The sequence below is a fragment of the Psammomys obesus genome, unplaced genomic scaffold, assembly GCF_907164565.1.
Source record: "Psammomys obesus unplaced genomic scaffold, mPsaObe1.curated_primary_1811, whole genome shotgun sequence".
Classification (NCBI taxonomy): Eukaryota; Metazoa; Chordata; class Mammalia; order Rodentia; family Muridae; genus Psammomys; species Psammomys obesus.
In genome coordinates this window covers 26,240,208-26,268,168 of record NW_026593286.1, presented here as the reverse complement: position 1 = coordinate 26,268,168, position 27,961 = coordinate 26,240,208, and the positions used below count along the sequence as shown (strand labels likewise).

General features: G+C 37.4%; 1 protein-coding gene across 4 annotated transcripts in view; it reads left to right on the top strand.

Annotated features, from left to right (window-relative positions):
* The window catches only part of Creb1 (cAMP responsive element binding protein 1), a 62,740-nt gene extending 35,550 nt beyond the window's left edge, over nucleotides 1-27,190 (top strand). For 3 of the 4 annotated variants that reach the window (XM_055616541.1, XM_055616540.1, XM_055616539.1), the window contains 3 exons: nucleotides 5,208-5,390; nucleotides 7,309-7,459; nucleotides 21,473-27,190. In XM_055616541.1, coding sequence (XP_055472516.1) covers nucleotides 5,208-5,390; nucleotides 7,309-7,459; nucleotides 21,473-21,617 — 479 coding nt within the window. In that variant the 3' untranslated portion in view covers nucleotides 21,618-27,190. Of the gene's footprint in view, nucleotides 1-5,207; nucleotides 5,391-6,323; nucleotides 6,388-7,308; nucleotides 7,460-21,472 lie in introns of those variants that run through there. The other variant, XM_055616542.1, reaches the window with a different exon arrangement.
* The last annotated feature ends 771 nt before the right edge of the window (nucleotides 27,191-27,961 follow it).

The window sequence follows — 27,961 nt, the reverse complement described above, 5'->3', positions numbered from 1 at the left end:
TTAAAAATCTTTGTGCTTGGGCTGGAGAGTTAGCTCAGTGATAAGAGCACTGGCTGCTCTTCCAAAGGACCTGCGTTCAATTCCCAGCACCCACATGGCAGCTCACAGTTGTCTGTGACTAGTTCCAGGGGATCTGACAGCCTCACCTAGACATACATGCAGGCAAAAAAACAAACAAACAAACAAAGGAAAAAAAAAAAAAAAACAATGTACATGAAAGGAAAAGAAATCATTGAGAGAGGAAAAAACAAAAACAAAACTCTGTGCTTAGTGTTTCAGGTAAGAGTAGTTTGGTTATAGTCTACCAGTGTATTCCATTATTGCTCGTTTTTATATAAAAGGTATATAGTGACTTATGATATTAACATAACTGGTAAAACTGACAGTCACTGTCAGTTCTTCAGTTTTAGAAAAAATCTGTGTGCCAGCATGGAAGAACATGCCTATAATCCCAGCACTCAAAGAGGTAAAGCCTGACAGTCTCTTGAGTTTGAAGCCAGTTTGATCTGCATACTATGCTACACAGATACAGACCTTCCCCCCCCCCAAAAAAAAAAAAAGATAATAGAAAAAAATGACTGTGTGTATTAGTGTTTTGCCTACATGTATGTATGTGTATCGTGTGTGTACTTAGTGTCTACAGAGGTCAGAAGATGAGGTGCGAGTCCCCTAAAATTAGAATTATGGATAGTTGTAAGCCACCATGTGGTCCTGAGAATGTACCCAGGTCCTTTGCAAGGACAACGAGTACTCCTAGCTGGTGAACCATCTATCCAGCCCTGCCTTGCTTTTTTGAAAGTAAAGGCCTCTTTTCACAACCATTACAGTCCTTATTTCATATCTGTCCTGCCGTTGATTCTGTCTTACCTCTTCCTCTTTTGGTTCTTTTACCTGAATCAACTAGTTAGTACTTTTAAATTGATAAAAGGTATTTGAGGAAATGTAACTTTCTTTTTTCTATTACTCTATCTTTGCCTTCCAACCTGTCTCTTATATGATTCACGCACAAATTTCTAGATTTTTAATTTCAGCATAAAGTTGGTTTGTCTGCTTGTAATTTTCATTCCAGCTGTATTTAAAATAGATTCCTAAAGCAAAATTTTTAGCTTTCCCAACACTGAAACTTTTGATATTGTAAGGGAGGGCATTTTAAAAGATATATTATTTTTATTTGCGTGTGTGTGTGTACATGAATTTATATGCATCACTTGTGTGCAGCTGCTCTGAGAAGCCTTTGGATCAGGTCCTTTGGAAATAGAGTGACAGATACTTGTGAGCCACCTATATGGGTGCTGGGAACCAAGCCTGAGTCCTCTACAGGAGGATTAAGTGTTCTTAGATACTAAGTCATCTGTCTCACCCTTAGGGATGGCATTTCTGATAAAGTATTGTCTATGATAACTGAGCTAAGTAAGCTTAGATAATTTTTTTTCCTTCTTAAATTGTTGGTGACTGTAAAAGGCACATCTCCCTGCCATATCTGTGTATGTGTTTACTTTAATATAATTTCATATCCAGATAATTATAATTACTCAAGATGGTTCTTTTCTGACATTGTACAAGATTTCTTTCTCCTCCATCCCGAGGGGAATAACATTCTGTCAGGAATAGATTTTCTACTGCCGAAAGTCTCATTTGAACGAGAAAGAATGATTTTTAGAAGAGACATACAGAAGCTGAAAGGAAGAAGTACTGGATTAGCTATCAATGCCCTTAGATACTTTATTTTTCAAACACCTCTAGCAACTGAATAATAATAGTTACATATACTATATTAGTACTTTGAGATTTTTTTTAAGCTTTATTCATTTTTATCTACTATTGTCTTTACATGCATAAGTGCCTTTGATGAAACTGATTGAGTATTATGTTCCTTTTTATTAAACTAACAGCTCTTTAAAAAATTTTCTTTTTTTTTTTTTTTAATGTGTTCTGTCTGCATATAAACCTGCATGCCAGAAGAGGGTGTCAGACCCCAGTATAGATGGTTGTGAGCCACCATGTGGTTGCCCAGAATTGAACTCAGGACCTCCGGAAGAGTAGACAGTGTTCTTAACCACTGAGCTTCTCTGCAGCTCTTAATATTATGTTCTTGATTTTTTTTTTCCACTAAGAAACAATATAATGAATACTCACATGTATTTTCTTATTTATTTTTAATTTTTATTTTATATGTATGTGTACTTTGCCTGCATGTATGTCAATTCCACATGTATGTGTGGCCTATAGGGGCCAGGAGAGGGTATTGGATCCCCTGGAACTGAAGTTAGGGTTGTTAATCACCATGTGGGTGCTGGGAATTGAATTCAGGTCTTTTGGAAGAGTACTCAGTGCTCTTAACCGCTAAGTCATCTCTACGGTCCTGTGTTTTATAACTTGTAAAATTAACATGGTTATCAAAATTTAACGGTTAGAGGTTTTATATCTATAAACTGTAAACTTCTTTCTTATCCTTTCCCAGTAGGAAGGATTATATAAATCCCTTTCTTCTTTTTCATTCTAGTTTTTCTATAAGTCCTATACATATTGTACAGAATTTCAGCAGTCACTTTAATTCTATCTATATTATTTATTTAGGTTAAAATACAACATAATTATATTTCCTTAGTTTGTATTTCTTGGTAGTAATTATACCTAGAGATACAAGTTACAGTTATCTTTCTCTTTTCATTTTAATGAATTTGGTTTTGTCAAAACTATCTTCACTTGGCTGGGTGTGGTGGTGCACACCTGTAATTACAGCTCAGGGAGGTAGAGGTGGGTGGATCTCTGTGAGTTTGAGGCCAGCCTGATCTACAAAGTGAGTCCAGGACAAACAAGGCTACACAGAGAAATCCTGTCTCAAAAAACCAAATAAATAAATAATTTAAAAAAAGAAAGAAAGAAGACTGTCATACAGTTTTAAAATAATCAAGTGTACAGGTAAATATACGTTAAAAACATGGTTAAGTCTTAGATGAGACATTTTCAAGAAAAAAATATATATATATGACCTTATTTAATGTTTACAACAACTACACATCTGTTATCTAAGAACAGATGTTTTTGGATTTCCATGAAAAATAACAAAAGCAAGTTCTTGCTTAATGGACTATCCTATATCTTTTCATATCTAGTTTCTTCCTTCCCTTTACTTTGAGCTCATTGCTGTATAACCAAGAAAAAATTGGTGTTAAATACATTTGAATTTGCAAATTAGTTCTATATGAGAAATGAAGATTTGATTTTGTTAGCCTTCTGATTCTTTCAAGCAGTTCATGTATTTTTATGTGTATGGATTATTTTTTATTTATTTATTTATTATTATTATTATTATCATTTTTCTATTTACTTACTTACTTACTTACTTACTTACTTACTTACTTACTTACTTACTTACTTACTTACTTACTTACTTATTTTGTGCACCAGATGTGTGCAGTGCCTGCAGAGGCCAAAAGAGGGTGTCCAGTTCCCTAACACTGGTTGCAAATGGCTATGAGACTCCTTGTAGGCTGGGAGTAGAAACCAGGTCCTCTGAAAGAGCAGCCAGTGCTTTTAACTGTTGGACCATCTCTCCCTATCCTTTCAAGTAATCTTACAAAATTAATTGTAGAATAATCCTTAGACTTTTTTTTCACATATAAGATAGTAAAACCTGGGATTAGCTAACACAGGAGGATTGTATATGCTAGTATGTTAATTTCCACAAATTTATCATCTTGATAAAATGACCAAATAATAACCATTAACTTAGATCTCTTGATTGAGCAGTGATTTATGAGTTTTCTATGTACATATCACCCAGACTGCTATAATTTCCCAGAGCTTACTGCTAATCAATCCCACACTAATTCACTTCTGATAAACAGTAACCTCCTTAAGTTCGATACATTGATTCCTTTTTTTTTTTTTTTTTTTTTTTTTTTTTTTTTTTTTTTTTTTTTTTTACTTTCCTTTTATTACAATTACAATCCATTATGGAGACCTAGGAACATAAGTCAATTGGTAGAGTGCATTCCTACCCTGCTTGAAAGTTTGATCTCCAGCTCTAATGCGGTCACACACACACATTATGAAATTGCTTAGCTAAAATTATAATTTTTAGTCTTTTTTGGAAAACTTGATCCTTGGAAGATTTGTCTGAGAAGGATTCAATCATAATTTTCAATTCTGGTGTCTAAAAGATTATGTCTTCCAAGCAAGGTAATAACTTATTTTCAGTTAACTTTTTCTATGTGCTGTTGTATAAAGGTGATTTAGGGTTTTTTAAGAATGAAATGTCTATTAAGTATGTATTAATTTTTCACTTGCTAGAGAGTGGCAAGTGTGCTTAATCATGAAATAATCAGTGGAAGACTGAGGACTCAAAGATGGAGCTTAGAACTAGTGAGAAACTATCTCAGTAATGATCTTGGGCTTAATAATTTTAAACTTCATGAGACACTCATAATAACTAAGATCCAGGAAATTTCACATCTTTAATTAATGAAGTTATGTGGGGATGATAGGCTGTAGGTGCTGGAGACTGAACCCAAAGCCTTGAACATTTATATCAAGCTCTGTATTACTGATTTCTTCTTTAAAAATATGATTTACTTTGTTGTTTATTTTGAGATGGGATCTTGCTATTTTTCCTAGTCTAGTCTCAAACTCCTACGCTAAAGTGATTTTTCTGCTTTAGCCCCTTGAAAAGTGTCCTGCCACTCACATGGCTGTTTAAGTTCACTACTGACAGAGTTAATAAATTGCAATTCACTGACAAATGGCTCTATTAATTATACACACATTTATTGGGTGCTCCTTATGTTAACTAATTTCCTACCTAGAAGAAATGTGTTTACAGTTAAGGCAACAGATATTAAACAGTATATGAGGCAGTAATGGGGCTGTAAAGGAAAGTATTGTTGTGAAGTAGGACCTCCTTAGAGTTTAAGTAAGTTCAAAAAGAATTTGAATTTTTCACTTACTTTTTATATTGTTATTACACATTATTTATTATAGTATAGTTTGTAGAGTACACTTCTTGTACTTGTAGAAATTATAGAAATTGGATATGGTTTCCTGAGTACACATTTACTTGAATATACCAAGTCTTTCTTGGTGATGTTATTTTCTAGAATAATTTCTCGTAGGTTATGCTTTGCTAATTGCATGGGTTTAGTGTGTTTTAAAAGTCTTATGTGGTTTTAATTAAACTTGTAACAATAAAATTCATTGGGTTTTAGTTGCCATTACCCAGGGAGGAGCAATACAGCTGGCTAACAATGGTACCGATGGGGTACAGGGCCTGCAGACATTAACCATGACCAATGCAGCTGCCACTCAGCCGGGTACTACTATTCTACAATATGCACAGACCACTGATGGACAGCAGATTCTAGTGCCCAGCAACCAAGTTGTTGTTCAAGGTAATAGAATTAAGAATTCATACGTATGGTACATTATTTTTAAAGTTAATGTATATTCTCATGAAAAGTAAGTATATTGCAAAGCAATAGTTATTTTTCAGCATAGATTTAGATATTAAAGATTTAGATATGTAATTAATACATAAATAAGTATTTCTTAGGAAATTTTCCGTTCCACTTGGACAAAAATGTCATGGCATAAAACAACTCTTTCAACTTTAAAAGGGTAATACCTATCTTGAATACCTTCAGGAGTCAGGAATAGAAGAAACAGGATAAAGTAGAAGAAAAACTAAGGAAATCATAGCTAGGCTACGTGGCCTCCAGTAGCACCCATCTACTATGGGCCTTCCCCAACACACACACACACACACACACACACCTCATGGGTGCTAAGTCACTAGTAAAGAGTTTTTAGTGGATTCTGCTGTTTTGTTTTGTTTTAATTTTTATTTAAAAGAAACTTACATCTTTTTTTCTGAATTCATCAATTTTGATTTCAGAAAAAACATTCCAAAAGAACATTTGTCATGTAAATCATCTGCTTGTTGAAGAACAAATTGTCCTTAAGTCCTCAGTGGACTAAAGGATTTTTGTTTTTCCCTTCATTTGAGCAGTCTGGAGAGTGTTAACTATTCTCCATTTGAACAGTTCATAGTTTATACCAAATTAAAAATTCATAGACCATAAAATAATAACATTTGCTTCTAAAAATATTTTTGTCAATAATAAATGTTGTCCGTGTTAATGACAGTTATATCCCTTCATTCGTGGATAATTACTTTTGTATGATACCAAAACACCAAGTAGGGAGTCTTTTATTTAACAATTCCTAATACATTTATACTATATATCTTGTTATTAGACCAATGATATTTGAAAAGATATTTTGCTTATTAGTGGGAGTAAAACACCTTTTCACTTTACATGCAGGTACTCAAAAAATTGTAAAGCAGGATGTCAGTGAATTTGAATTCTCAACGTCAGTTTGAATATGGTAACATGTTTAGTATATAAATCTTTGTTCCTCAAAACAATACAATTGGTATTTTTAACTGATAAGGATGATTTTACAAAGACCTTCAATGTCTTTCACATTGTGTTAGGTTACTTGTTAGGAAAGTATATCATCAAGCTGTTTTTAGAAGCAAATAAAATAGTTATTTTGTTTCTTTTTACATATGATAGATTGTATGGTTAGAAAAATTCAAAGCTGAGTGAGTTTATACACACCTTTAATCTTGGCACTTGGGAGGCAGAGGCAGGTGGACCTGTTGAGTTTTATGCCAACCTGGTCTACATAGAAAGTCTCAGGACAGCCAGGGCTACACAGTGAGATATTATCTCAGAAAACTAAAAAGAAACAAATTCAGCTTGAGTTTATTTATTTATTATCACTTACACTAAAATCAACGTTGATTTACATATACCATGATTAACATCAAATAGTCCACTTTTTCGTGCTTTGAGTTTTGTTTGAATTAGAAATTTATAATAGTTGACCATATGCTTATTTTCTCTTCCATTTTGCTATATTATGAAAAATCGTGGTCGTTTTTATGTCGTGGAAAGAGTTTACTTGAAATTTCTTAATGTGAATATATCCAAATCAAAGGAAGACACTGAGGATTATATCTAGGAAGATCATCTATGTTGGGCCCCACTTTCCTTTTAGACTTAAGGTTGGTAAGCTCGTAAACCACAGACGAGATCTCCATTCTAATACAACATAAATATAGGACACGGAGACATCCTTACCTGTACCTGTACTGATAGTACAGTAAATTGGGGTCTTCTTTTTAGCCAGAATCATGTTCCCTGCTTTCTTCTAATCTAGTTATGTTTAGATTGATTGACACACAGTTGAATTAAATTGTAGTATTTCTGTGTCTGATACCTTGTTCCCTCTTTTTTGCAGCCGCCTCTGGCGATGTACAGACATACCAGATCCGCACAGCGCCCACTAGCACCATTGCCCCAGGAGTTGTTATGGCGTCCTCCCCAGCACTTCCTACACAGCCTGCTGAAGAAGCAGCACGAAAGAGAGAGGTTCGTCTAATGAAGAACAGGTACAGATGCTCCAGATACTTAAATGCTGTGGGTCAGCTATGTCTGTAAATTCTGCTGTGTGCTACATCTACAGTAGATTCTTTGTGTTGATTTTCTTTTTCTGGTAGGATTAATAGATTTTGCTAAAGTTTTATTTATGAAGCTACATTTATAAGATGGCTAATGGGACTTTAGGTCAGACTTCAATCATAAAGTAATGTTTTTTAGTTTTTCCACAAGAGATTTAATACCTAGCTTTATTTAATTTGTACTTCATCCCAGCCAATTGGTAAGTTAATTAAAATTTTATTCATAAGTAATATTCATCAAAGTATCCTATTTGTGTACTGATATTAGTCTAGTTTATTTGCATTAAATTTTTTGTAATAAATATATGATAGCCATTTTTATTTTAATAAAGTCCTTTTTACATTTTATACACTTTTACTTTAAAGGTTTATTTATGTCTATTTTATGCATATGTGTGAATGCCTACCTGTATGTATGTGTACCCCATACATACTTGGTACCTACACAGGCCAGAAGAAGGCATTAGACCTCTTGGAACTAAAGTGACAAGTGGTGGTCAGCCTCCTCATATGGGTGCTTTGAGCTGAACCCAGCTTCTCTGCAAGAATAGAAGTGCTCCTGACTGCTGAACTCTGTAACTTCCTGTTCTGTGTTTTTGAATCAGAGTTACTATGTGGGCCGTGGTGGCCTGGAAGTCTTGATCCTCCTGCCTCAGTCTGTGAATGTCAGGATTACAAACCTGTACTACCATGCCTGACCTTAGGGGGCAGGTTCTTTCTTAGAATAATAATTTAACATCCAAACCCTCTTTTAAAATAGAGTGATTCAAAAATATATGGTATTCCTGACAAAGCCTTTATATACAGTTAGTGTTAGTCTTCAGCAATTAAAGAGTTACATAGGAGAATCTATAAAACATGGTTAAAGCTTTTCTTAGAAACTTATTTATTAATGTGCAAACGATTGAGGAAAACAAAATAAATGTTCTGGGGAGTTGGTGCATTGGTTAAAGTGCTCACCATGCAAGCAAGAGTGCTGGAGTGCAGATCCCCAGGACCCACAGAAAATGCTTGTTAGGCCCTGTAATTCCAGGCTGATGGCAGACATGGGGCTCTCAGGGCAAGCTGATAGGTAAACTGTTTCTGTAAGCTCTGGGTTTTAAGAAACCCTGTCTCAAGTGTAAGCTGGAAGCAACATTAAGGAAGATAGTCTCCACACACAAAAACCATGGAAAGAACATCGTGGGGTTGGGAGGTGGGTGAACAAAACACCAAAGAGAATCAAGGTGCGTATGTATAAAGATATAAACTATTTGAAATTGGTGAAATTCTTGTTATTACCCCAAGGATGATCAAGAACAATGATAAAGTAAATGAAACAGATACTGTACTTAGACGATCTGACTTCAAGTCCTGGATTCACCCTTTAGCTATTATTCTGGTAGAACTCATTAAGTTTCTAAACTTAATAAGTAGTTACGTCATAATAGAAATGTAAATATCTCTCTCTTAAGTGTATTTGAAAATATTAATTGAATTACGCATTGATCTGTTTAGTTTTAAAGTATTTGTTAAGAAGTGGTTGTCCTTTTCTAAAAAAGAAACAATTGTGTTTAAGAAGTAGGCTCAGGGGTTAAGAGCAATGGCTGCTCCTCCAGAGGTCATGAGTTCAATTCCCAGCAACCACATGGTAGCTCACAACCATCTATAGTGAGAGCTGGTACCTTCTTCTGGCCTGCAGGCATACATGCAGGCAGAAAACTGTATAAATAGTAAATAAATATTATACCAAAAAAAGTCACAAGTAAAGACCTAATTATAAAATGTAGGACAGTAGCATTAACTAACGAAAACAATTCTGAGTAGACAGCAATCAGAGTTTTATTATTAAAGGACTTTAGATTATGTGTGTGTGGTTTGGCTCTGTTGAATGAAGGTCCATACCCTTCCTGAGATAGACAGATAGAGAGGCTGTGAGGCCATGCTCAGGGGGAGGCAACACTGTCACTTCTTTACTCCTTCCCTTTTTTGCAGTACTGGGGATTGACCTGAGGACCATTTTCATGTTAGGCAGGCACCTTGCCACTGATTTATTATCCTACCCCAGCCCTTTTATAATCTTGAAAACTTTCAGAAAGGGTCTTGCTGTTACCAGGTTGACCTGAATTCACTCTGAAGCCTAGACAGGCTACTTTCAGTCTTCCTGTCTCAGCTTCTTGAGTAGCTGAGATTATAAGCCTGTGCCAGCCAACCCTGTAGCCTCATACTTTCTTTCCTGCTCAGGACATTGCCTACTTATAAATAGGTGATACATTACTGAAGGGCACAGATTCACTTTTTCTACATTTATTTTCTTTTTAGTTTTGTAATTTCTCTGTGTTAGTGTTCTAAAATCACTATGACAGAATACCCTAGACATCAATTTGAAGAAGAAAAGATTTGTTTTGACTCATTTTCATCAGCCCAAGGCTACTTGGCATCATTGTTTTGGTGAGGCAGAGCATCATTGTCAGGAACCTGCAGTGGAACAGAGTGGCCAGCTTTTAGCAGACCAGAGGCAGAGAAAGAGAGAAGTGTCTGGAAACTTGTGGTGGATCTTACACGGTAGAAAGAGAATGGACTCCCAAAAGTTGTCCTCTGTTCTTCTGTGTGCTGCAGCATACGTAGGTCTCCAGTCACCTCCCCTGCACACATAAAAAATAAACAAGCAATGTAAAAAGGTGATAGTGTAGGAAGTGATAGAAAACGACACTCATTGACCTCTGGTTTCTACAAGCAGATGTCCCTGCACAGAATGTGCACATGTGAGCATTACACATGCTCTTACCACACCCTGAAATGGATGAGTGAATATAAGTTGTTTTAAGGGATTGGAAATTATTGCACAGCCTCCAAGGGCACACATTAAATACCCATTTCCCTTTAGCTAAGTTTCACCTCCCAAGTTTTTCCATACCTTCCTAGGAATTGAGGTCAAGACCCTCATAACTGAGTAACTTCTCAGAACATGGCTTTATTAGTAGCCAAGCCTTTTCAGGAGCATTCCAAGTGAAACCATAACACACCCTGCGAGTGTCACTACCTCCAGCACATACCAGGTTAGGAGGAGGGCCACAGTTCGTAAGATACTTGCTTACATAAGGTCTACAAAGCCGCCTGATTTAAAACATGGACTGTAATAGTTATATTGTCCACGAGAGTATGGAAATTATCCATACTCTGAAGTTGTTTTGTTTACTTTTTTTCCCTAGGTTCCTTTTTAAGCTTTACTAGAATCTGGCTTCTCTGACCATCATATCACTTACAGAAAAGTGCAGGTTCCCCCATGCACCTGACAAGTTTAGTGTCTTCTCATTTAACTTACCTTTGTGGAGTAGCTGACTCTTGAATGCTCATTGCTCTAGTCCTTGGTTTATTCTAAGTTGCAGTGTGTAATAGGCACTAAACTTAAACACACACACACACACACACACACGAGTCTATCTTCATAACATGATAAAATCTTATTCCCGCTTTGCAGAGGAGAAAGAAGGTGAGTATCAGAGAAAAGATAAATACGCAAAGGTCCTGTGTTTTAAAAAACCTGTAAGACAGTTTGAACCTGTGTCTGGTGACAAGCCCTGTGAACTTGTTACTCCTACTGTGCCTCCAAGCAGAGTGAAAACACTGTGTCAGGGTGCACAGCACCAGGATATAAGTGTCCTATGCTTTCCTGGGATAACTATTTTGCTCAGAGTCAGGATACATAAACTCTGATTTTTAAGATAACAGAGTCAAAAGCAATTAATACTGTAGTAGTTTCTTTAAATTATGCTCCCAGAATCACCATATTGGTGTCATTGTTACTGTAAGTTAGAGCAGTAATTCTGGAATGTGCAACTTGTCAATTATTTCAAAGTGTTACTATAACTTAAAAATTCTCAGTGTCTTGGAACAACAGGACCTCTTCCTTTCACAATGTAAGTTGTACATTGATATCTCCAAGTCAGTTGCCTTGGCTTGTTTTCATATCTCTTCCTCATTGCCAGCTGCTTCCTGGATCCCCACTGAGGGAGAGCAGCACTTCCAAGACATAGCCTTTCTGTGGCAACAGGGAAAGGGCAGTGTTGCTTTTTTTTCTTTTTCTTTTTCTTTTTCTTTTTCTTTTTCTTTTCTGCATTTGAGGGGCATACCTGAGTGTGTAGAGCTCAGCCATTTGTGTCCACTGGCTACAACTCTGAGAAGGACAAGCTAAAGTCAGTGGGCTGGGGCGGGGGAATTCTTCCCACAGAGAGGGCATCATTGTGAGGGTAATACAGTTTACTGCTCTTCCCGTTATGTAGTATCCTACAGTATTATAAGGGGATTTAAATAGGTTTTTCAGAGATGGAGGTATAAACGTTAAATAGATTTGACCCTATTAAATTTAAAAACCTTTCTAGGCCTTGGTGTAGATGTTTTATTTAAGGCAAAACACTCAACAGTCACACGCTTTTTGGTTAGAAGCCTCTGTATTGACTGCTGCACACTGCAGAAAAGCTTCTCACACCCAGGTTAAGAACAGTACTAGTCTATAGGTATAAACAAATATTTGGAAAGAGTTTAACTATGTGTGCCCATTCAGCAAAACAACAGTAGTAGGTTATCAAACATACCCCAGCCCCTGCCTAGGGACTGTATCTTCCAGGCCATGGGCATTTAAGTATGTTTATAGCAGTAGACATGAATTTTCTCCTCTGGAGCAGGCCTTGAATCCAGTGAGAAAGCAGTTTGTTGCCCCCTTATATAATGCTACTATTTCACATATCTATATCTTGCCAAGCAGGATAGTATTGTAACATGCAGGTCTATCCTGGGTAAGTCCACTGAACATTTTTCTTCTCCAGTTTGAAGAGTAGCAACATTCAGCATGGTACAAGGCAGCCAGCCGAGAGGAAGTTTCCATATCAGTTCCAGCTTGATTTCCCTATGTCCAGCAACTAAAGTGTGTTGTGTTTTTAGTAGTTATGTGACACTATCACACTATAGTTACATTAAGCAAATAAGAGCAGTGGTAATAGCCTGTGTTGTGTTGGGAATCTTTGAGGTCTACCTGACTTGTAGGGTGTTACCTCATTGGCACTGATATTTTTAGTAACCCATGTCTTCTGGAAGCAGCATTGTCCATCCATGCATGCTGCCACGCAGTGTGTGCCCATGGGTGTTTACAGTAGTGGCATGACTGTTACAGGAGCAGTGATTGGATATGAGGCCTCCTCCACAAAAGGAAATTTATGCCAGATAGTTTATATAGCTTTGAAAAATACCTGTACAAAAAGTTAAAGGAGATAGGTAGGTAGGACTTACTTTGGTTTGTGGATTTAGAGATGTTAGTGCCTTGTCAGCTAGACCCATTGCTTTAGGCTTGAGGTGATATAAATGTTATGCCAGCACAAACATGTATCCAAAGCTGCTCACCTCATGGCAGATAAGTAGCAGGAAGGGGTCAGGCCCCTGTCATATTTTTCAGAGGCATACCCAGAAACCTACTTTCTCCATCTATACCTAACTCTCTACAGTGCTACCACCTCCCAATAGTCCATATGAGTTTGAATCCATCAGTGAGTGAGAACAGTAAGTCTGAGTCCTTGTGTTCTTACTATCTCTGGGTATATCCTCACAGATGAACATGGTTATGAGGTAGCAAACCCTCCCCATAGCCACACAAAACGAGCAACAAGGCACAATGGAAATCTCTGTGTAAATAAATAAGATGTTATCCAACAGGCTGGTGTGGTGGTACATGCCTGTAATCACTGTACTTGAAGGCTGAGGTTAGAGGGTCAGGAGATCTGGGTCACATAGACCCTATCTGAACATTAGCTGTTTGATTTTAATTTACTGTCATCTTTGTGTACTGTAGCTTAAATAAGGTGTTTTATTTAGACCTATTTTCTAGGAGTGTCTGTACTGATTAAGGCTGAGTCTCAGGCATCTGTCCCTTTCTTGGTCTCAGGATTGTGAAACTTCTCTGTCAAAGAGCTGGTCCACACAGATTTCCCTTGGCTACAGTGAGTGTTTGCCTAAGGCCAGGAAGGTTGCCCATCCCTTTCTTTATGCTTTAAGCTTTACTCAACCAGGGTGTGGGAGCTTCCTATAATCCCAGCACTTGGGCCAGAAGACAGATTTTGAGACCAACCTGGTCTACTTAGCAAGACTCTTAAGATGGAAGCGAAACATGTTGTTGCACTTATAGCTCGCCACAGTTTCTCTCGTTTCTTCTGCCCAGCTGTGTTCCTTCCTCCATGTCTCTACCACCCAGAATTTTAGGATTTTACATTCTTTTCTTACTGCTTGGTGGGGTTTCTAGAGAAGAAAGCTCCTCAGAGGTTAAAACCACCCTTCTCAGAAGATTTTACCTAGTTTAAGTGAACTGTTATCCAGTTGCCTCTATCCCAAGTAAGGATGTGTTTTGTCTCCTTAAATTTTAGTAATCCTCTTTATAACAATGAGAATAGGAGGGACTTTATCCTGTCACTACATCCTGGGCAACAGCCAGGACCAGTACGTGGGTTTTGTTTATGTGTGGAGACCAGGAAACAATCTCTGGTTGTATTTGCAGGTGTCATCCATCTTTCACTCATTGGTCTGGAGCTTATCAAGCAAGCTTGGCTGGGACCTGTTGCAGCCTCTCCGGTGCTGAGACTACAAACCATGCCTGGCTTTTTTACTTGGCTCTGGGGTCAAACTTGGGTTTCATGTTTGTAAGACAAACACTACCAACCGAACCATCTCTTCCGTCCCCAGTACACATAGTTTTTAAATTGAATAATTAATGCAGATTAAGATTGCAAAGACCTGTGTAAATTGTATATTTTAGAATGTATGTTATTTGTAACACTGGTTGGCCCTGGTTATAGTCAGTGTCTCAGATGTACACTCTGCTTGCTTCAGCCTCATGTCTACTAGAATTTGTAGACATATATCAGCATGCCCAGTTAAAAACCTATGTAAATTTGTAAGCAAAAGAGAAAAGATGTAGGTAGTATGGAGGGATTGAAGACACTGAAAAAGGAAAGAATCAAACATAGTATACTAAGTTGACCTCTGACTCATTTCCACTATCATCCTTTCTAGATCAGCAACTTCCTCTAGGTCCTAAAGCACTCCACTCACCTTCTGTACTGTGTAGTGGGATGTTGAACTGAATCTTATTTCTGGAGAACATTTGTTCAGTACTGGTGTAATGTCCACATCTATCACAGATGTGGTAGCACTTGAAATCTCTTGAAATAATAGCAGAACAGGCAGTGTTTGTGTGTTTTACATACGTTGATTGGGAGTATTCCTTGTAAGACTTTTGAGGTATATAACATTGTCATCTCTTTTTATACTCAGTAAGGCTGAGCATTTACCTCTTCCTTGCATAATTCGTAAGGGGGCATGCACATAACCTGCTTCCATTACAGATGATGGACTGTAAAATTGCTTGGTTATTATGTTTTACAAAACTAGAATATTTTTACTTTTAACTGCTAGGATTATTGAATAATAGATGTAGCTTTTAAGCTTGAGTTTGTTTTGAAGCTTGCTGAAGAATAAATTTTCATTCTCTCTTTTTTTTTTTTTCTGAGATAGGGTTTCTCTGTGCAGCCTACTTGTCTTGGACTCACTTCCTAGACCAGGCTGGCCTCAAACTAACAGATGTCCATCTGCTTCTGCCTCTTGAGTGCCAGATTATAAGCATGTGCCAACGCGCTGGTCAGCTGTTAAGATTTTTCTAACCTTTTAATCATTAAAAACAAACAAACAAAAAATTTAATGTCTTGACGATTAAAAGAGTTCCAGAACATTTTTATTTTGCAAAACACTCAGCCTTATGCCTCATGCCTATGATTCGAGCTATCCATGGTTCACATAGAAGGTTTGCTATGAGTTTGAGAACACCTCAGGCTACAATAGTAAGTACCAGGGTAACTTGGACTGTAGAGTGAGATCCCATCTCAAAACAGGAAACCCCCCAAAGCTCCTCTGTTTTTAAACGGTTCCTCATGACCTCATCCCTATTCCTTGGCTGCCTCATTCCGTCCTATGAATTTTTACTCTAGCCACCTCTTAGAAGTAGACGTTACTACAGTTTTGTTTTTTATGACTAGCTTACCTCACATAGCAGTATCATATTATAGCATATATCAAGATTTTCTTCATTTTAAAGGCCAAGCAATATTTCATTGTATGTAAATACCACATTTTCTCCATCTGCCTGTCAAGAGACACTTGGATTACTTTTGGGTATCTTGAATATTGTGAAGAGTGCTATAGACACAGCTGTACTATGATTTCTTTAAGATCTTGATATATATATATATATATATATATATATATATATATATATATATGTATGTATGAATGACATATATAAATATATATTCTTATATACTTCTGATGTGCATGTGTGTGTGCGTGCGTGCGTGCGTGCGTGTGTGTGTGTGTGTGTGTGTGTGTGTGTGTGTGTGTGTGTAAAGTTTGACTGGACAGTCGTGGCACAAGCCTTTAATCCCAGCACTTGGGAGGCAGAGGCAAGCGATACTCTGTGAGTTTGAAGCCAGCCTGGTCTACAGAGTGAGTTCCAGGATGGTCAAAGCTACACAGAAAAACCCTATCTTGGAAAAAAAAAAAAAAAAAGTGAGATTGAATTCTATGCTTAATTCTATTCATAATGTTTTACATGCACACATACACCTATTCTGTTTAGTCAGCTTGGCAGAAATTGGGCCTTTTGTAAATGCACTGCTTTCTACATGTTTGCTCAGCTTTGGCAGTTTATATTACCAACTATAGATAAAAGTGTGCTAGTTTCTTATATCCTTTCACTTAATATTTTCTTATGATAGTGATTATCATTTCTACTACAGCCACCCTACTCATTGTGAAGTACAGGCTTGTGGTTTAGATTTGCATTTCCCTAGTGACTGGTGATACTGAGCACCATTTTTGTGCCTGTTGGTTATCTGTGTATCATCTAAGTCTGTGCTAAAATTTTATGTAGGCGTGTGTGTGTGTGTGTGTGTGTGTGTGTGTGTGTGTGTGTTTGTGTGTTTGTGTGTGTAATCCTGAGCTTGATGTCTGGTGTCTTCTCCAATAATTCTCCACCTTATTTTTTGTGAAAAAAAAAATGAGGAACCTGGAACTTGACAGTGAGTTAGACTCACTACCTCGGAAGCCACAGGGACCCACCTGTCATTGCTTCCTTGTCACTTGGATCACAGGCATGTGCCCAGCAGCTATGGTGATCAGGCTCAGAGTCTCTCTCTGTAGCAAGTGCTCTACCAACTGAGCCATCTTTCTAGCCCAGTGAAAATTTTTAAACTGGTTATTTTATTGTCAGATTGTAGTTATTATTCATTAATCATAATCCATTCTTCAAAACTAGTCTATCATTTTAGACTGACTTTGCATTGATGATTGTATCTTTGGATGTACGGGAACTTGTTAAATGTGGTGAAATTGTGTTTTTATTGTTAACAGTGTTGTTCATAAGAAATCACTGCTAAATCAAGCTTCAGAACCATTCTGTTTTAAAAACGTTTTATACATTTAAGTCTTATATTTAGATCTTTCGTCCATTTTGAGCTAACTTTTGTATATGGTAAATGACAAGTGAACAGTCTCATCATTTTTCCTGTGGATATCCAGCTGTCCCAGTAGCACTTACTTATTTTCGCTCTTGGTGTGTACGTGTTGCTGTAGGTGTACAGACATATGCACATGCAGTTGTGTGGGGGCTAGAGGGCAACAACATGTTGTCTTGGTGTCCTCCATCCCCTCCGGCTCTTAACCTTCCTTCTGCCTCCTCGTCTTCTGCAGGATTCTCTGTACCCTGAGTGGAGGGATTTGATGACTGAGTGGTTCAAGTTCTGTCACACTCTGCATATTCACTGGCTGTGGGTCTCTTTGTGTTTGTCTCATCTGCTGCAGGAAAAAGCTCCTCTGGTGGCTGAGCAAGGCACTGATCTATGAGTATAGCAGAATGTTATTAGGAGTCATTTTATTGCTCCTTAAAAAAAAAACAAAACAAAACAGTAGTATTTGGTTTTACTCTAACCCAAGCAGTGCAGTATGGGTTCCATCTAATGGAGTAGGCTTTAAGTGAAATCAGACACAGGTTGGTTTCTTAAAGGCAGGACACTATTGTAGTTAAAGAGGTTTGTGGCTGTGTTGATATTAACGTTTCTCCTTTGTTAGATTACAGAGTACCTTCCTGTACAAAAGGCACTAGAACATACACATGAAGGTTCCTTGTAAGCACCAGCTCTACTTCCATATGGTCAATGTTTAGTATATATGATACTTTCAGCAGTGAATCACTACTGTAAGTTTGTAGAGAGCAGGGCCAACAGACTGGATTGTTCAGGGATTCCTATGGGGACCACTTTGGCCAACAACTCATTTAGAGGCAACCTAATTCTGGTACTGGAAGCTTCATTTAGTGATGAGATGTCCAGGTGCCTGTCTACCTCATTATTGGTGATTTCATATAGATCACCTTCATATATGTATATATTTTAGGAAGCTTCTGTTAGCTTTCTGTACTTAATTTTAACTGTATCTCCCCATTTATTCACTCCCTTGTGGTCCTCTCTGCTCCCTCTCCCCACTTGATCCTAGTATTGTAGCTACACACACAAACACACACACACATACACACACACACATACACACTAAACCTCCACCCATCAAAAAACTGTTCTGTTTTGCTTTCCATATGAGATCTATTTGACCCCCTAACCTCAGATTTTACAGATTGTACCTTGGTCATCATTGACTTAATAGCAAGTATTCATATGCAAGGGAATACATACCATATTTGTATTTCTGGCTTGGACGTATCTCACGCAGGATGATTTTTTATGAACTTGGGTGCTCTTGTGTTTGGTGCATAGATTTTAAGCATTGCAGTGTTCTCTTAGTAGATTTTTCCTTAGAATATGTAGTATCCTTTCCTATTTCTTCTGATTATTTTGGGCTAGAAGTCTATTTTGTCAAGATATTAAAGTGGCTACACCAGCTTGCTTCTTAGGTCCATTTGCTAGGATTGCCTTTTTCTATCCTATTACCCTGAGTTGATGTCAAGGTGTGTTTCTTGAATACAGCAAAAAGAATGGTTCCTGTTTTCTCTTCAATTCTGTTAGTCTTTATCTTTTTATTGGGTGATTGAGACTATTGATTTTGAGAGATACCAATGTGGAGTGTTTGTTGATTACTTTTATTTTGTTGTGGTGGTTATTAGGGTGGTGGTGGTGTGTGTGTGTTTACCTTTTTTTATTTATTGGACTTGGATTATTTATTTCTTGTGTTTTCTCGGGTGTGGTTTATCTCTTAACATTGGATTTTTTCTCCTAGCACCTTCTGTAGGGCTAGACTTGTAGGTAGATATTGCTTAAATTTGTTTTTATCACAGAACATGTTACTCTCCTTGTTGTGATGGAAAGTTTTGCTGGGTATAATAGTCTGAGTTGACATCTGTGGTCTCTTAGCATCTGTAGAATATCCATTGAAAAGTCAGGTATAATTCTGATTAATAGGTCTGCCTTTATACGTTACTTGGTCTTTTTCCATTGCGGCATCTAATTTTCTTTCTTCTGTATGTTTAGGGTTGTAATTATAATATGCCAAATAGAATGTGTTTTTCTGGTCCATTCTGTTGGTGTTTTGTATGCTTCTTAAACCTTGATAGGCATCTTTTTCTTTAGGTTATGGACATTTTCTTTCATGATTTTTGTTAAAAAATGTTTTATTTGGCCTGGACTCTTATCCCTCCTGCCCGCCTGTTATTTTTAAATTTGTTGTTTATTGTAGTGTCCCATGTTTTAGATTTAACATTTTCTCTGACTGATCAAAGCCTGAGGTTCTCTTCTTTTATCTCTTGTATTCTTGTATGGCTTGCCTCTATGGTTCCTGTTCAAGTTCTTAAAGTTTTTATTTCCAGATTTCCCTCAGTTTGGATTTTCTGTTTTTATTCTATTTCCGCCTTCAGGTTTTGAACTGTTTTATTCCTTTCCTTCTCACTACTTGTTTTTGTTTTCATAGGTATCTTTAAGGTGCGTGTTCATTTATTCTTTAAAGACCTCTTTCATATTAATAAAGGGTATTTGAAAGTCTTTTTCTGTGTTTTAACTGTGTTGCTCAGGGCATCTGGTTTGAGTAGAGTGTAATTCTAAGTGTTGATATCTGGTCTTGTGATTATTGTGAGGGTATTTTATTCATTGTTTTTTGTTGCTCTCTGGTTCTTAGGAGAGCATGGTTGCTCTGAGGTGTTGCCTAGTAGGAAATTCTTCTGGGATCCTGATAGGTGTGGCCACGGGGCATTCCAGGTAAAATGTGTATCTAGGTATAGGGATCTGACACTTAGAAATGGGGATGATCTTGTATGGTGCTGAGGGCGGGATGCACAGGAAGGAGGAGAGAAGGGTGTTCCCAGCTCCCAAAAGCATTTTTTAAACTTTATTTAAAAATGCTTTTAGAATCTGCTTAGTATCCTGGGAATGGGACCAGAGAATGAAGAGAAGCCATAAGAGGTAGACTGCTACAAAACTGGGTATGACACTGAGGGACTGGACTTGGAGGAGTGAAGGGAGGGGTGAGGAGATGGGGACAGTAAGGGGTACAGAGTCCTCAGCAGGTGATCGTTTGCAGAGCTATGGATGAGACTGGGGGATTGGATTTGGAGAGGAGAGTGAAGATCTGCAGTTAACTGACTTATTTTCTGTTCAGAGTGCCCTGTGGATTCTCAGGGAGTCCCTGTTGGAGTTAGTGTCTGGGGTAAGGCAGTGAGTAGGGAAGGGAGGTTAGCACGGGAAGATCTGTGATCCAGTGGAGATGGGAGCAGGGAAGGGGTATTTAGGGAAGCCTCTGCAGGTACTCTTCTGCAGAGCTGGGGGTGAGACTGGGGGTTTAGGAGCAGAGGAAGAGGAAGAGATCTATAGTTAGCCTACATATTTCACACCAACCTTAGTTTTTGAGACAAAGTCTTTGATTGAATCCTTAGCTCAATGATTGAGCTAGGCTGAATGGGTAGTTAACTCCATGGATCCTTCTGTCTTTCTGTCCCACCCAGTTGTTGGCTTTTACCAGGTGCTAGGGATATGACTCTAGCCCCACTGCTAGTGCCTCTGGCGCTTTGTCTACTGAACCATTTCCCCAGCTCCCAAAAGCATTTTTTAAACCTTATTTAGCTTTATTTTATGTTCATTGGTGTCTATGTGAGAGTGTTCATTTTGGAGTTACAGATAGTTGAGCTGCCATGTGGATGCTGGGATTTGAACCATGGTCCTCTGGAAGAGCAGTCAGTGCTCCTAAGTGCTGAGCCATCTCTCCAGCCCCTCCTTGCTGGAGCCCACCAGCAGAATCCAACAGTTCCTGAGTGGGGAGTAAGGACTGAAAGAAAATTTAAAAACCAAGGCACTACACATGTGATCTGTTCGAGAGGGCTGGCAGTAGAAACTGTCACACTGGTTTATTCCACAGCCCCTTTTTATAGTCAGAACAAAGCATCTTGATACAATAAAGGGGTTCATGAAGAAGTCAAATTTGTTTACCTCAACCACTTCTCTGTATGATCCTCATACAAACAAAAGGAAGTGAACTTGGTGAAACATCGTGCCTATCCATGTCTCCATCCAGGTGAAGGCCAGGATGATTTTTTTTTTTTCTGAGAGCTCAGTAACAAAGCAGTGTGACAAACAAGTGGCTCTCCACACCTCCTCAAAAAGTATTTTTTAAGTAGTTGAAAGAATATGTTTTTACATTTAGTGTGTATGCATGTGCATGTTCTTTACCATGTGGGATTCAGCACTCAACTCAAGTTGTTCTGCTTAGCAACGAGCCTTGTTACCTACATACCATCTTATATTAGGCAACCTCAACATATTTATTGAGCATTTATTGTATCTACAATACTTACCATTTGCTCATTTAGATTTTTCTCAAGAAAACATTCTGTTCTAAAACTAGTGGAATGAAACTTTTTTGTGTTTTCATTATTAGGGAAGCAGCAAGAGAATGTCGGAGAAAGAAGAAAGAATATGTGAAATGTTTAGAGAACAGAGTGGCAGTGCTTGAAAACCAAAACAAGACATTGATTGAGGAGCTAAAAGCACTTAAAGACCTTTACTGCCACAAATCAGATTAACTTGGGATTTGAATGTTCACCTGTTGGTGGAAAATGGACTGGATTGGCCACAACCAGAAAGACAAAATAAACATTTATTTTCTAAACATTTCTTTTTTTCTATGCGCAAAACTGCCTGAAAGCAACTACAGAATTTCATTCATTTCTGCTTTTGCATTAAACTGTGAATGTTTCAACAACTACTTCCACTTCTCCCATCAAGAAACGTGCAGCACCAGGAATCATGAAAAGACTTCTGCTCTCCATCTCTCACCATCCTCAAGAAGTAATAATTTGTTTATTTGTAAATTGTTGGCGGGTATGAGGAAAATGAAATCTTGGCTTTTTAATTTTTGTTTTAGGTTTGTTTTGTTTTGTTTTTGTTTGTTTTCTTTTTAATGATTTCAAGGTTTGTGCTGAACTCCATGACTGCCTTAGGGACAGAATTGCCCAGCCTCTTGAGCTGAAATAATGTGTGGGGCGCATAAGGAAAGTAAGTAAGGTGCAATGAAGAAGTGCTGATTGCCAAGTTGATGTTTTTACACTCATTGTGAATTATGTGAAACTGGTCAAAGATGTACCCTCTAAATAAGGGTCTTAGCTCAGTGTTGAGGAGTAAGCTTTTTATGTATACTCTTTCTTGAGTACTGACTAAAAGTTGTCCCTGGTTCTGAGAAGCATCCTGTATTACCCACAGCTCTTCTGTGGGGCCGTTGTTACTTCTTAATTCAGTTCTGTGTGTTCAGAAATTTGAATACATTAAAAGAAGTAACCAAGTGAGTGAAAAGCATGGTATGTGAATTTTGAGTTAAGTTAAAATCAAAGCATAAAGCTTATTTTGACTAGTACTAAATCGTAATGAACTGGTAAAGGAAGCCTGCTCCTTGAGTATATAACAAGGTTTTTATAAATAAAAGCTTTTGTCCTTGCTTCCAAAACTCCTTATATTGTCACTCATTTACCTAAAAAGCTATTTATGATTCACTGTTGCATTTACATTGTGCCACCAACAGGAAAGTTTTCAAGATGTCCCAGAAAAGTACTAACTGACAACCTTTGCTATAGTCACATACTTTATCAGAAAGTGTGATTCTAAAACATTGTGTTAAATGCACACGAGAAAAATAATTTTCTTCAGGCATTGGTGTGTCTGCTGTGGTACAACATTTGGCAAAACACTTTTTTTTTCCTCCCCAACAAAGGTGGTACTGCTATAGTTATTCAGTAGCTACTATTTCTAAAGACCCCCCCCCATTTAAGTCCTGACTCATAGTCTGCATTTATATGTAACCTTGTTTCTGATAAGACTTAGTGATAGCTGCTTATAGTCACTAAGTCTGATAAAATCGAAACTCTTTAAGTTTTTAAAAGACAAAGATGAGGAAGGTGGAGCCTGGCATGTTAGATTTCTTCATGTTTGAGAACAAACTTGGACTCCAGATTGTTTTATATTTGCTCTTGGGATAGTAAGAAGGCTAGTGTTAATGTCAGTATACACATGAGCATTAGATATTTGGCCCATTTTTAAAAATAAGACTTTAGGTTACTACCTATAAATGTTATACATTATTTGTAACAAACCACTGTCTTTTTTCAAGGAGGAACAGTTTGTGAAGGAGCATAATTCTAAGACTTGAGTGTTATAATCCTTATGTTTGGACAGTTTGCCAGATTCTCAAGAAGGCTTTCAAACGACTAAAGTTTGATGTTTTTCCTGCTGAGCTTACTGGGAAAGAACATAAAATTGTCTGTATATCAGCATGTAGATGTATCATTTGCTAAACTTGGTGAAACAAAAATGAAGCAAAGTCACAAATCTGTTGACAAACTGGAATTCTCATTAAGTCAAGATGTCAGATTGAGTATTTTAAATGTCACAAGTGGAGAAATTGACTAGTGCTTTGAAGTTTTAATCTCTTAAGTGTCTATCTTCAAAAGTTGAGGCTTTCTCCACAATTAGGAAATCGGTGATCTCCATAAACCTTCACAAACCAAGGCAGTCTCAATCACACTTAGTAGCTGGATAGATTGTAATTTGCAGAGGCCAGGGCCTTTATGCCTGGAGCATGAGTATACTGGTGAGAAATACATGGAGTTGCTAAAGCTAACTTGAAATTTTCAGCTTCTACAGAAAGAAATCAAGCCTCTTTAAGCTTTTTTAATATTAGAAAAAAAAAAACACTTTGTTTTTGAGCTATGTGGAGAATCTTTCTTAAGAAAATGACATAATTTTTAAAATACTCTTATATCCAAGATTGTATGTGGCCACATTACTGGTGATGTTTTTCTCTTCATATTGGCCAAAAGGGACTGAAGATGTTGTCATAGGAATCTGTACATACGCTACTGATTTGCCTAGAAAACAGCAAGTTTGGTATTGCTCACTTTGCATATGTAGGGCCATGTGGCGCTTTTATCTATAGGACAGATTAACTAATAAAAATAAAATGGGGAGGGGTTTATTTTTGATATATTACTCTTCTGAGTTTTCAAGCTTTGATAGTGTTTAACTGAAAAGTGGTTTAGAAAGGGCTAGATCCAATATGTTCATATTTAAAAAATTGATGAGATACAACCTAAGTTCTTTATCAAAAGCAAGTACCGTATTAGCAACCATCATATTGTCTTAGGTGCTGTGCTTGTTTAGGTGTTATAGAGTGGGTGGGGAAGTGGCATTTTGTAATATATGTGTACATATATACATACATACAGTATATCATCTAAACGCTCTGAGAGCTGTTATGTCAGGAATGCTGAGTATTATAGCGTATTGAGGTCAGATGAAATTCTACACTTGTGTGCATTCTCCTGCATCTCTTTCGGTGTTTCAGTGACTATTACTCCAGCACTCATAACTGGCTTTTATCCTTTCTTCCGGTTTTTTATTAGTTTTGTTTTTGTTTTTGGCTTGATGCTTTTGGGTATGTTACCAGTCACTTGAAAACTAACCCCCAACGCTTTTTTTTTTTTTTCCTGCTTTTTTTCTGGCAGCTATAACATCGGTAAGAACATTATGAAAATAGCTTTTAAAAGATTTTTTTTTTTTTTTTTTTTTTAAAGAATCATATTGGGCTTGTGGTGTTTCGTTTGAGCAGGGGTTTTTGTCAGGAAATGTTATTTGATGGTAGGTCAGCATCAGTGCTAGTGTCTAAAGTACAAAAGCAGTTAGGCGGGCTGTCCAGTTAGAAGTTATCTGGCTGGAGTTTGTCTCTCAGGACTCCTCCCTACTGTTTTCCAACATTGAGGGTGAGTGACGTGGAATCATGCAAAGATTGGGGCTTAGAAACAAACATTTGTATAACCCTTAGTGCTTTTACTTACTTGAAGTGACTAAGTCTAAATGTCTTCTTTCCTGTTTAGAAAGCTTTAGTTCTCTGCCAACTCCAGTCAGCTAGTCACCTGAGTTGGTTTCTGTACCAATAGCTGCTTCATTTTCAGTTTCTTCCAGAGGCTTTTGTTTTGCCTTTGTAACACTGAAAACTCTTGGCATATCATTCCCCAAGGCCTAGGACAAAAGTTGTATATTTACTTGGGATTGTATTTACATAGATTCTTTGTAAATGTTCAGTGTAACTTGCACTTTTTTTAATGACCCAGCAACTTGGGAAGTTCCCTCATCAGCGAGTTCTCAACTGACCCTTTTGTCTTCCTCCTCTCTTCAGATCATGACTCCATAATGGAAGCTATTCATTGATTACAATATCATAGCTAGCCTTAAGCATGTTATAAAAGCTAAATATCTGGGAATTAGATTTGACTTGTCCAATTAATTAAAAGGTTAACTGAGACTTTTCAGAAGTAAATACTGAAAGAAAAATACTTAAAATTTTAAATTTCATCCTCACCCCAACATTAATTCTGTATAGAGTATGCCAAAAAAATTTCCAGAATATTACAAACTTTGTTACAGCAGTTAGCTTATTGTCATTGTGGGAATCCATGTAATCATCGTTACTAAATCATTTTAATTTGGCTTTGTTGACTTCAAAGAAATGCTGCCTAAACTTGACTGGTTTCAGCTTTGGGGGAAGTAAAGTATGCTTTGTTAGGCCTGTAGGTGAATTATTTGTAAAATAAACTTGTCCACTGAGTTGTACAAAGCACAACTAGAGTTTTTGTTGGGTGGCTTATGTGTCTTGATTACTTTCAATGTTAGTAATGTTGACTTTTTTAAGTTAAGTCACTGTTATGTACTAGGAACTGGTTTCCTTGACTTTCTAGAATCAATGGCCAAGAGAGGCATATAATCCTTGAGGGGTTGAACGTATCATGAAGTTGGGTCAGTATGGAAGAATTCCAAACAAATCAAACAGGGTGCTGAAGTTCCGCTGACTCACTGCTCGTGGTGCGCTTACTGATTGTGAATGTAGTTTTTAAGCCTTTGTATGTGTCCTCAGGGGCAGACAAACTTTAACAAGGACCAGATAACATTTGAATGGAGGAATTATATTTCAGGTGTTTTAGCTTGAAATTTATTTTTTAAAAAAATAAAAATTAAAAAAAAAATAAGAGCAAAGTTTGAGAAGCAAGTTGGCAGTATAAAAACAGGCAGAGCAAAAGCTGGCTGCCCTGTCCCCATCCTGGAACTGTGTGGGCAGGTCCCAGCTGGGTAAATGTTAAAGGAAGATGAATGATCTATAGGAAGAATCTGAGAAGGGTCAAACAGTAGGAAACTCCTACTTTCCCAGGCTTGCCCACAGAAGGATAGCGTTTCTAAGCTTCTGTCGGAGGGACGTCTCAGAGATGAGATGAAGTCTGAGATGTTGAGCTAACCAGTTGGGAAGAAAGATCACTGCAGATCATGATCTGTTGGCCACATGAAATGATTTATTATATTTGGGAGGTTTTATTTTCTTATGTTTTTTAAAATTGAATTGGTAAATGCTTTATAGACGTATTTTTACCCAGGTGCCACTTCAATGTGTATGTAATAAAATTATTTATATTAAAAGTGGGAAATTTTGTCAGCATTTTTCTGTGCGTGTAGATTAGGCTGGTGAAGAAGTGTGCTAGTTAGCAGTTTTCTGTGTAAAGCTGTCTTCGGCTGCTCTGTTCACATCGGTTATAATGCCCCCAGGGGAAGGCATCATCTCCAAATTAGACATGTCACTTGAAACTTTTGAAAACAAAGTAACCAGGGAAGTCCTAGACTGGTATTTGGCAGTTTGGTTTCTCCTTGACCACTGGAGTAGAGAATAACTCCCCAGAACTGTCAGCACACAACAGGGTGTCAGCTTACCTCTGATGTTTCTATTGGAGTTGAGTACAGATAACTATGAGAAGGGAAATACATTTCTATAGATCCCCACAATCTAGAAACAGCCCTGTTTAAATTTTTTTACCTAAATCTTTTTGTGTTTTATGTGTAAAGAGTAAAAGTACCAAGATACCATGCATTTTATTAACACTGTGTACATACTGGCTGCTTTGTGTTCAGAATGGTAGCAGTTGCTTTGTATATTAAAGTGATCCTTGTGAATTTGTGAAATATTGTCATAAAGTGCTTTTCTTACTGTAATCTTTGTGGTATCAACTGTCATAATGCCCTTTTTACACAGACATTTATGTGCGGTCACATAAACATGCTTTTAAAAACTTTGTAAAGTCTCTTTTTTGGGCCCGGGGCTCTCTCTCTTTTCCAGCTGGTACATGTTTATCCTCAGTTTCTTGGGCTTGAGTCTTTTAATTTTGTCAGATGAGCAGAGCTTGCATTGTATATCATAAGTTTGCGTTGCTTGGCAATATAAAATTGCAATTCCCACAATACATCTAAGTAGTTTAATGAACTGCTTATTTTTAGCACTTTTTTTCAGTAAGGTTGAGCAGTGATCTGAAGAGGCACAGAGCTGCTGTCCTGTTGAGTAATGGAGACATGTCCAGTATAGTTAGGAAGAGTAATAGCATAACTTCATGGATCACCTTTATTCTGAATTTTGTAAAAAGCAGAGGAAGGTGGGTGTGATAGTTCTTCTAATCCTACACTCAGGATGCAAAAACTGGGTTGAACTCTGCAGTGGAGATCCTGTGGGGAAGGTGGGAAAGGTGTGAACAAGGGGATTCTGGCTTGGGTGTGGTTACCATTGGTAAAGAACTAAGAATAAAAGATCCCTGAAGTAAACTCTGGAACTTGTAAAAAGTTAACATTTTATTCCTAAACTGTAATGTTTTGTCATTGTCAAATGTGGTCTGGAAGATCAATCATGTTTCTCCCTTCTGCAGAGCATCCACACTTAGGGAATTACTGAGACAGTTTTAAAGAGTACAAGGATGGAAGCTAGCATGGAGGCAGAGACCAGCCTGGTCTACAGAGTGAGTTCTAGGACAGCAGGAACTAAGTAGCCTTTGTTTAAAAAGAAAGAAAGAGA